This window comes from Schistocerca serialis, chromosome 2 (genome assembly GCF_023864345.2).
Source record: "Schistocerca serialis cubense isolate TAMUIC-IGC-003099 chromosome 2, iqSchSeri2.2, whole genome shotgun sequence".
NCBI classification, from domain to species: domain Eukaryota; kingdom Metazoa; phylum Arthropoda; class Insecta; order Orthoptera; family Acrididae; genus Schistocerca; species Schistocerca serialis.
Window position 1 is genome coordinate 350,983,470 of NC_064639.1, and position 11,426 is coordinate 350,994,895.

The window sequence follows — 11,426 nt, forward strand, 5'->3', positions numbered from 1 at the left end:
TTCAACAAGAACTGATATTTTAATCAGACAGAATGGGCATGTTATAAGCGAGACGGAACAGTTCAAGTTCCTAGGCGTACAGATAGATAGTAAGCTGTTGTGGAAAGCCCATGTTCAGGATCTTGTTCAGAAACTAAATGCCGCTTTATTTACCATTAGAACAGTATCTGAAATAAGTGACATTTCAACACGAAAAGTAGTCTACTTCACCTATTTTCATACGCTTATGTCATATGGTATTATTTTTTGGGGTAATTCTTCTGATTCAAAAAGGGTATTTTTGGCTCAAAAACGGGCTGTTCGAGCTATGTGTGGTGTAAGTTCGAAAACCTCTTGTCGACCCCTATTCAATAGCCTGGGAATTTTGACATTGCCCTCACAGTACATATTTTCTTTAATGTCGTTTGTTGTTAGCAATATTAGCTTATTCTCAAGAGTTAGCAGCTTTCACTCAGTTAATACTAGGCAGAAATTAAATCTGCATGTGGAATGCACTTCCTTGACTCTTGTGCAGTATTCTGCTGCATCCATTTTCAATAAGCTACCACAAGAACTCAAAAATCTTAGTAGTTGCCCAAACGCTTTTAAGTCTAAACTGAAGAGTTTCCTCATGGCTCACTCGTTCTATTTTGTCGAGGAGCTCCTGGAAGAGCTAAGAAATTAAGCAAATTCCAGTGTTACATTCTTGATTTTCTTTATTTAAACCAACGACGTGTCAGCTGAATATGTTTCTTATATTTCATTTTATCTGTTTCTACAATCGTGTTATAATTTCATGTATTGACTCGTTCCATGACCATGGAGACTTCTCCTTAATGTGGTCCCACGGAACAATAAATAAATAAATAAATAAATAAACTAATTCGGCATGCCTCTCGGCCGCCCCACATTTCCACCTAGTGCCACCTATCCGCAGTCCCGTCCATGTTCTCCATGTTCCATGGACACATTTTTACTCATCGCCGATAATTCCAGATAAAGTACCGATGCAGCTGGCATCAATAATTCCTTCTCTTTCCTTTCGTTTCTCCCCTGCACCTTCAAATTTATATAAAACATACCACAACTGCCTATTCTGCACGGTATCTGTTCTTTCTAACATGTCCTAAAGAACAAACACCGCTCATTCATATAAATCTGGCTGGCCAGACGGAGATTTGACGCCACTCCTTTCAGATGCAAATCCAGTGCCTTAGCCATCGTTTTAGCTTGCACAGTAAGTAGATTGGAATTAAAATAGAAGACTTTTGACCTGTCTGTCCATTACCTATTATTATGAAAATCGTCCAGAAAACATATTTTGGGAGAAGTGTTAGAGTTCTATATCACTGTCCATGTCGAGTTTCTTAGACCCCCACACGATTCCATACAATACATTTACAGCGCACTGAAGGACGTCCTACAGGTGCTACACGTGAAGAATAAACAGGTAATAAACTTTTGTAATTTCGAAATAGTGCCGGTGTAGTGAAAGTACAGTCACTATCTTCTGTCCTCAAATTAACGTCTTGTTTAAGATGATGTCCACTTTGCTTTTCCATATCTTCATCCGATGACTTCTCGTTAAGGTTTCATACAATAACTGTGGACGTGTCGCAGTATTAAAACAAACAGTAAAAACTTTAATTCCATATTATTCGAATATTGTTACACTAGGTACTTGCAGTAGAATTATTAGTTATAATTAAATTTATTGTAATGTATATGTGTTGCATTGGTCTGACATTTTCTGCTGTGTCAGTTCAATTTTCGCCATTGGTGGCATTGTAAGTATGAATACCCTGTTAAAGGTGCTATATTCTGCAGGTAGAGCTGCTGTGTGGGAAGCCATATGTTTACCGTTAGTTGATTTATGTAAATTTCAAAGTCAGGAACAGAACGTATTATAGCCAAGCTGCATTTAGTGCGAGGAAGCGAAAAAAAACGGTGTAGGCGTGTTTATTACGTAGTAGTTCGGTGGCTGCGGGTCAGATGACCGCAAAAGTGAAAGTGGACCACAAGGAGACGAGTGGTTTGTTATTCCGAGAGAAAGAATCCACCACACTGTGAGACAAGAAAGCCAGTATTTGGGTTTTAATGAACCTATGCTGCTTATTCTCCGCGTATAGTTGGTAGCGTAACTCAGACCTACGCCGGTAATAAATACATACAGAAAGAACCGACGACGGAGGATAGAAATCGTTGTTAGAGCGATACTGACGATGGTGGTGAGCTCTAAAATGTGTGGAAACCGTGACGTCTTACTGGCTTTCTTTCTAGTAACAGTAAACAAGAAGCAACAAATGAAACTGTCGTAAGAAGTGACAGTGACAAGATGCACTGCAAATCGTTGCAAGTTGTCCATGTCACAATGCCAGAATCGAGAAACGGTAGTTTGAGGAATTAACGTTGATGTTTTGGCCACGAAATTCGCCTGTTCTGAACACGAAGGGACATATTATGGATTCTATGGGACACCAACGCTGAGCTCTCAAATGTATGGGATTTGTGTGATGTGTGCATCGACATTCGGTTCCACGTACCTCCGGAGATCTATCAAGAACTTGTAGAAACCATGCCACACAGAATCACTGATATGCTGTTGGTCATAATATTTTGGCTCATCGGTTTAAGTTGCATTGCCGGACGTATTTGAATTGCCGAGTTCACCACTGCGAGTCCAGGGTATCACGTGCCACTTCGCACGGTGTGTGTGTGATCCTAACCAGCGGTAATTTATCGAACTCACTTATCACAAAAACCGGGGTCATGCAAATTGCCCACGCAGATATAGATGCAGATCTGATCAGGTGAAAGAACTGGCCACGAGATGGAACCCCCTCCTTTTATCAAGGACTTTAAGCGTGGGGATTCGTAATGACTGACTTATCTCATACGTCATTGGCTTTTTAACTTTCTACTTAATCGTTTCTATACTAGGATTCCTGATCTCAAATTGTTATATTTTCCCTTCTCTATCACCCTTAATACCTGTATTAGCACCACGGAAATATCCTGTTGTTGTCGTTAGTGCATCCACTAAAGACCCCATGATCGTATATACTGCTGCTACATACTGTATGTGCTGTGGCGACTTGCAGAGGTGCAGTATCCTTATAAATCGCTGTAGAATTGATGTCTTTTAATGGGAGAAATGTACTAGCAGCAAGATATGGCGACTGATTAATATATTTCGCAACTTTAGATCATTGATGGTATCGCTTCCAGACAATACAAAACGCCTCAAAGGATACATTTCCCTTACAAAACTCATCTACAGCTAGGAAAATGCCGACAGAGAGGCATCTGCAGCTGTGGTGACCATCCTAGGAAATCACGTTGTCTTCACCGGTTCTTGGCTTCAAAATGTGCATCATATTTCTTATCCGAGCTTTCTAAGAGACAGAATGCTTTGAGATCTAAGACCATTCCATAGCTTGACTATAACTACCACAACTTTCAAGACAGAAGAAACTCTGAGCCATTGATTATACTAGGCCCAACGATAGTTTTATTGCTGCATCCTAAGGGGAAAGAGAGACTCACAGTGGTGTCGAAAAAGTGCGTATGCCACTCATTTGGTCTATCTTCGAGGTGGGTCATCTTTTCTCGACACAGTGTGAGCCAGACTACAACTCTGTCCAGCACATTCTAAATGTACCAGAAAGTGGTCAGTCTCAATAGAGGTGAGGTCTGTAGTGGAGAGAGACAGAACTGAAAGAGGGACTCTAAAGGAGATTCCTAATTACCCATATTATTCTCAGCAGTCTTAGAGAAAATAAATCCTTGAGCTGGGAAAACAAAGAGGAAATATGTGGTAATAGACCATACCTGAGACAATCAGTACAGCGTCGTCCGAAAAATGAAAGCGGTTCAGATACGATCCATTAACACATTTTCGTTCTTTATTTTCCCAGTCGAAGGATTTGCTTCCTCTGGGACTACTCAGAACAATTTTGGTGATGTAGAATCTCCTCGGCTGGCTCCTCTATCAATTCTGTATTCCTCACATTCCTGATCAACTCTAATGGAAGCTGTAACCTTGTTTTTCAAGGACTTTTAAAAAATTGTTTTCAAACTGCCTCAAAAGCTTTCTTGCAATCTGCGAATTCCAGTCTAAGTGTTAACGCAAACTCATTGCCTGCTACTATGATTTCTATTGGATTACCGTCATTTGCTGGCTCTTTCCCGTACTTTGCATCTTGAATGTCTTCGTACATATTATGTGACACGTTTCGGAACGTTACTATTTTCATCAGTAACTATTTGTATTTCCGATTTATCTCTTGAATCACAGAAACATTTAAGGAAATTTTTGTCCGTTGTTGCCAGTGTGTCTTCCGTGACTGTAATACTTTCGTAAACAACAACCGCCTCCAGTCACAATTGCGATTTTATTTAAATTTAAAGAAATGTTGTTATTAACAGCAATAACATTCAATTAAGGTATATTTCTTTTATATCTAGTTGTGATTACGATCTGTTCGTATGGCATATTAACATTCCTGAACATGGCAATAACCTCCTGACGCAGGAATAAGCACAGGTAGGAAACGTGACGCACAACAGAATCTCTTAATAGATATTGAGGATACAAAAATTGTTCGTCTGACTCTGAGCAGAGATTAGAAGATTAGAACGTCATTATGAAAGACAAACCGTAACGTGCCAGTCCTTGGGAATGAAACATCATACAAACGGTTGCAACGTGATAGAGCGCGAAGAGTATTTTTGAACAAAAGAACAGATCAACGCGTAACTGTTGCTATTCTAGACGTGTGTCGTCTTTGGAGGCACGCGGATGGCTTGATTAGAGAGTGCCTCGTACGTTCTCCTAACAGCGTTACACCACAATGGGAGTGGCTGGTGAACAAAGCCAAGCTTTGGTACTCACCGTCCAGTGGCATCAGGCGGCAGCAACAGCAGGCACTCTGGTCCAGCGACAGCCCAGTTCAGCAGACACGCGGCCATCAGCACTATGGACCTACAACACAACACGAAGGCAGCTTCAGTGGGAGTTGCCTTTTCAGGTGCAGTGCTGGAGCGATGAGCTGTGTCACGAACACTATCCACATAGTTACGCACTCATACATCTTATCTGGTAGAGTTTGTACACAAGGTGACCCAAGTCTTTAGAGTCAAATTTGTGCAACAGAGTATTCTGAAATAAAGAAGTACTGAATGAATATGTGGTTTTCATTTACATAAAGTACTTACACCTTAAGCCAGCAACTTAGGCTCTTAGCAGTTGTGTAAAGTGCTGAACGAAACTTTCAGTTCGTACATCACAATGGAGCATACAATTTTCGCCGGCTCTCTCAAATATCCTCATTTAACCTCTATCAACGAGTCTTTCTTCAGTATCTACTGGGATAACAGACTAGATGGGTAAGGTGTCACTACCAGTCCCAGAATACACTGGTGGGTCAAAACATTACGACCACTGCAAGCGAGGTGGAATGCTGTCTGGTGGTGTCATAGGCAAGTTACGCATTAAGGAAAGCACGTGGTGCCGCAGAAATAACTCCAGAATCTTAAACTTAAATAACACCACAATGCAAAATCACATTCACAAATTGAATTCGCAGTCTGAAAGAGTAGTGTTTGCCATTTACATCGCACGCACACATACACACTACGTTTTTAAAATGATATCATCCAAATAACGACCGTCCTACCACATACACATACACACTTGGTTTGATATCATGACGAACGTCCTTTTCTAGTCATGTCTTGTGGTATTGTCTCTGTTTTATGACGGACAGCAGCGTTCAGGTCTAGTACTGTTCGTCGCTTACGACGGAAGAGGCACGCTTTTAAGGTATCCCCAGAGAAATAATTCACAAGGTGCGAGACCGGGGGAATGGGCTGGTCACGGAACATCAACCTGTAAGGAGATCAGACGCACTGAAAACATTTATCTAAGAAAGCCCTTCGATGCCCTGCTTATGTGTATGCAATGTTGGAAACACTCAGCAAGTTTCCCCAGGTCACTGAGTGTCGGCTGCAGGAAGTTACGTAGTTCCTTTTCCTGTCACAGTTGTGTCGTCCTCTTCTAAAAGGTATCGTCCTACAGTTTCGAAATCAGCAACAGCGCACCAAACAGTAACCCGTTCGCTGTGGAGAGTCCTCGAGGATTTATCAAGGATTGCTTGCAGACCAATACCGAAAATTTTGTTTATTAACCTAGTCTGACTAAGTAGTAGACTGATGTCGGTTGCAGCACTTTCCATCATAGGTTCACAACATGCTTTGTGCTTGGCCCAACCATATTCACTGAGTTTCTGCGCACTCGCCATTTGTACAGATGGAATTTCATCTCCGTCTGTAAAATTTTCCTTAGAGTGCAGACTGAGAAACCACAGCAATTGCTTACGTACAGGCCAAACGTTGAGAAGATAACTCAAAGCCATGTTTCTCTGCATGGATGTTCTTTGGTGTTCAGACTCTGAGGCCTACCAAAAGATGGGTTCATTTTAACATTCAAACCCGTTCTTCTCAAATTACTGTCCCACAACAGAATGTTTACCTATTTGGAACTTTCGCATGTCGACCTATCTTAAAATGTTTACGAAATAAACGCTGTGTTGCAGTACCAGAGTCAGCATTTCTGAAGGAGTCTCTGTCACGAAACCTCGATGTTCACTCCACACCATGCCAACCACTGATTGCTCCTGACGAGGCAGCACAAGTGTTCTCCAATGCGTCCTTTCTTGTAGCTGTGGTGACACAATGTATGTGACGTAAATAGCAAACAGTACTATTTTAAACTGTGTATTAAATTTGAGACTGTCATTTCGCGTTGTTGTGTTATTTACGTTTAAAATTCAGGAATTGTTACAGCCGACCCCTGCACGTAAATGAAGAGGAGATGAGTGGGTAATCATTCTGATGATGATCGGACTGAAAATGGGGAAATCCAGTGACATTAAAGCCTTTGACAAAGAGCAGGGTGCTACGGCCCAGTGACTGGGAATGAGCATCTAGGAAATAGCGAGAATGGTCGCTTGTTTGTGTGCTACTGTTGTGAGCATCTATGGAAAGTGGCTGAAGGATGGTGTAGGTTGAAGGACAAGTTGATAACATACCTTAACACCAAATCTGGAGGGTTGGCTGCTCTGTAAAAAGGATAGGAGGCGATTCGTGATATATCTGACGACAGAGTACAATGCAGGTTGTGGCGTTTATACCGCATTGTAAGTTATGATTTTATGTCCGTACAGTATTTCATTCATTACAGTAGCTGTACTTGCTGGTAGAAAGACAGGTTACCCACTCCACTACTCCACTAATAACTTATGGTTAAGACATCTGGACCCAGAGTGTGGGAAAACTCTGACTGTAGGAGAATTTATCTCTGAGCGACAGCAGACTGAAGGAAAACGCACTTACCAAAATTGGCGGCAAGATGCTTAACTCTGAGCAGTAATATTTAATGCATGATTTTGTAGAAAACCAATCTAGCCATCCTAATACCTTTATACACTCTGATTCTTTGTGGCTGCATTTTCATTTATTAAAAATTAACTTGGATAAGATAACAAATGAATTTGATTACTGTATGAACATCTGCAGAGATGGGTGAGCCTTAAGTAAACACACTCTTCCGGGCAGATAGGGAAAGGCTAGCATTAGTCATCAATTAGCATCTTTGATGTGAACACTTATCACTCAGTCTAGCTCGGTGAACAGCAGTGTAAGCATGTAATCCGTGATCAGATGGACATTCATGTTACTGTAAGTGAAAGTCATATAAACGATGACTAGCTAAGGGCAAATTTGATATGATGTTAAAAGTTTCGGAAGAAGAGACAATAACGTTATGTTTTATATTTATAGTGCTAGATTGTTTGATTAGACGTCACAGTCATTACTTTGGTTAAGGGATATCAACTGGCTTTCACGTAGCATTGGTTTTGTCACATCACCAGATATAAATATTTCGTTATTTCACTTGGACAAATAATTTCATAGAGTAAGGACTTGGAATATTATTGTAGTGACATAGTAGCAATCCCAAGAGCTACAATGATTTGCACTGTTAAAAATAGCAAGGTTAGAAGCCGTGACTTATGGAAAAGAATTTCGTGTGTCAATGAGACAGCTTCAGAAGTTATGAGTTAAGAAGGCCTATTTCCAAACAGTCGCTGAACCACCGAGTACAGACTGATAGGATTTACTTTTGTGGTTTATCCAAGATAGCCCTCTGTATTCATAAAAGTGTCAACTATAAGTCATAGCATTTTTAGATACAGAAATGTATCGAGGCAGACGGTTCCCTATTCCGATCTTTTTCAACAGACGTGGCAGCGAGAACCACTACATTGTGCACACACAAGTGTTTTGGAGCACTTCGTTCAGCACACAACGTTGAACGTGTCGTTCCCAAGAGACGACCCCTTCATGTCATCGACATCGTCTATTACGATTGTAGTGGCCCTGAGAATATCGAATGGACCAATGGAAACCTGTTGCTTGATCAGATAAATTAATTTGAAGTGTTCTCAGTTGTTCGCGTTTAATCTTGCTCCAGTAGATTACTTTAGCGCTCCTGATTCTTTTCAACTAAAACAGACCCAGCTCTATATGCAGTAATAAGGAATTGTCACTCGTTTTAAGTGGCCTTTAACTCGAAACTGTCAGTAGTAACCGTCGTGAAATATTTACCATTCCTCAGAAACACCTTGTAGACACGTTAACCCATTGACTTACTAATATTTTTCCCGATATTCAACCTATATTTACTACTTATATTTATGAAAATCAGCATATTTTGTCTTATACACTTTTCTCACAATTATATGACTTTATTGATACGAATTTTTTATAAATCTATCCTAACTCTTTATTGAAGTGAAGAGGAGAAAAGATAATACTGTCTTAGAAGTTTTTGTTAGTGTGATATACCCAAAATAATGCAGGGCATGTGCAATACCACTAGATATTTTTCACACTCGTACCGTGTATCACTTTTCCTCTTCAAATGGTTCAAATGGCTCTGAGCCCTATGGGACTTAACTTCTGTGGTCATCAGTCCCCTAGAACTTAGAACTACTTAAACCTAACTAACCTAAGGACAACACACACATCCATGCCCGAGGCAGGATTCGAACCTGCGACCGTAGCAGTCGCGCGGTTCCGGACTGAGCGCCTTAACCGCGAGACCACTGCGGCCGGCACTTTTCCTCTTCCTTGCGTTACACACTACATCATTTCTGGAGGGTGTTTTCTTCATTAGAATGGAAGGGGGGGGGGGGGGCGGGGGAGGAGAAGAGGAAAACCTAACAAAATCTCAAAACGAATGCTTATAATTCGCAAAATATCAAAAGAGATCGAGTGTGTTATACACCACTAAATATATCGATCTCTCGGCTATCCAATGGCGTGTCATCTATTAAGAGAGGAGAAGGAATACTAGGAAGAAGCTATGGCTGCTCGGCCCGTCTCCCAGACAGCAATGTAACAATGGGCTTACAACATGCGACCGACTGTGAACTGGCTATATAAGCCACTGGTTTAATATTGCCATCCGTTAAAATAAGAAGCTTAGCTTTCATAAATCGCTGTTATTGTCGATAACGATATTGGATGACGAACAGTATGTTTTGTGTGTTATGAATGGTGTCCGTTTCACTTCAGTTTCAACAGCAATTCTCCTTAGTGACTGCAGAACCTAATTCCGCAACGCAGCAACAGAGGAGTGGAGGTCCCGAGTTTTTCTAATAATGCATATTGTTTCTTTCCGCTCTAGAAGCGGTGAAAAGCGACAATTTGCTCCGTAGTTCGGAGTACATATCAAATTGTATGCCCCTCTGTGACTGACGCGGTAAGACTTTCATACCTCTGAGGTAGGCTACGCCATAACATCTGCGGTAGGATCACCCCTAGTAAAGCACCGCAGTGTTTAAATCAACCTCACAGCTTTGATGACAGCATTTGTGTAGGGAAGCAGCGCGACTTACCTTCCGAGGTGCTCCATGTTGGGGCCAGACTACAAGCGAGGCACCGAAACAGATAACATATATATGACAGCAGCTAATTAGCCCACCATTATGGTGGTAGTCGTCGCGATGTGGGTTTCACGACCGACTTTTTTCCGGATGAAAAGTCTACCAGAGAGGTACTTCCTTTGCGAATTGCTGATTTCATATCGCCACTCATTTCCCTATGAGCTTCAGCCTTTCCCTACATTTCGCGACTCTCTCTGCGATTCACGCCGAACGTTCCTCTTGGAGGAGAGAGCTAAAACACTAGACCAGGGTTTCCCAAACTGTGTTCCGCAGAACTCTGGTGTTCTGCGTGAAGTAAACAAGTGCTTCGTGAAAAACTATTTCAGTAATAATATGGTGGATTCTTTTCGACATTTTGGCGATACTACACTTTTTAATTTTGTCGTGGTTTATGTGTTACTAGTTATGCTATAAAATTGAAGTAATCACTGAATAAAACAAGTTTTCCCCATTTTTTAAAATAATCAAGGTGTTCCATCAAAGTTCCAGGATTCTCAAAGTTTTCCGTCAGAAGAAAAGTTTAGAACTCCTGCACTTGATACCCTGAAGTCTAAAATCACGGAAGGTTTGTTTCAGTTAAACGGCAGAGTCGCAGTTACTCGCTGCTGTTGGCTGCACAGGATGTCGAACAAACAATGAAACATTATTATTAAGTGTTCTATTTAGTGGCCGATCCAACACTCCGTCTTCAGGCCACAAGTGGCCCATCGGGACCATCCGACCGCCGTGTCATCCTCAGCTGAGGATGCGTAGAGGAGGGGCGTGTGGTCAGCACACCGCTCTCCGGGGTCGTTACGATGATTTTCTTTAACCGGAGCCGCTACTATTCGGTCGAGTAGCTCCTCAGTTGGCGTCCCGAGGCTGAGTGCACCCCGAAAAATGGCAACAGCGCATGGCGTTCCGGATGGTCACCCATCCAAGTACGGATCACGCCCGATAGCGCTTAACTTCGATGATCTGACGGGAACGGGTGTATCCATTGCGGCAAGGCCGTTGCCGGCCGATCCAGGGACATGAATTATACAGTGTGTTTCAAAAAGAATATACATATCACAAAGTAGTACGTTGTTAAAACTATCGATCGCTGCGCCACGGCTCGGTTATTGGAAGAATGAATATGTTGTCTAGTTTATATTCATTGCCACTAGATGTCGGTTTGCTTGATTACCGTCACACGTTGAAAAATGGCTCCTCGGGAGCAGAAATCATTTTGTGTTCTCGAGTTTGCGATGCGTACTTCCCTGATCAGCGACTTTACCATCCAGAAACGTTTCAGGCTGAGGTATCAAACTGATCCTCCGAATGGATGGAACATTTGCAGATGGTATGGACAGTTTGTAGACACAAGATGTGCATGTAAGGGAAGAGTCCAGGCCGCTCTCTGGTTTCCAACGTGGTCCTACAAAATAAACTCTTCGTGCCAGTCGGGTGTTA

General features: G+C 41.8%; 1 protein-coding gene across 1 annotated transcript in view; it reads right to left on the reverse strand.

Moving 5' to 3' along the window:
- Positions 1-4,957, reverse strand: part of LOC126455977 (peroxidase-like) — a 136,207-nt gene extending 131,250 nt beyond the window's left edge. The window contains exon 1 of the mRNA XM_050091733.1: positions 4,874-4,957. Within this exon, the coding sequence (XP_049947690.1) occupies positions 4,874-4,950 (77 nt within the window). The 5' untranslated portion in view covers positions 4,951-4,957. The remainder of the gene's footprint in view (positions 1-4,873) is intronic.
- Between the last annotated feature and the right edge of the window lie 6,469 nt (positions 4,958-11,426).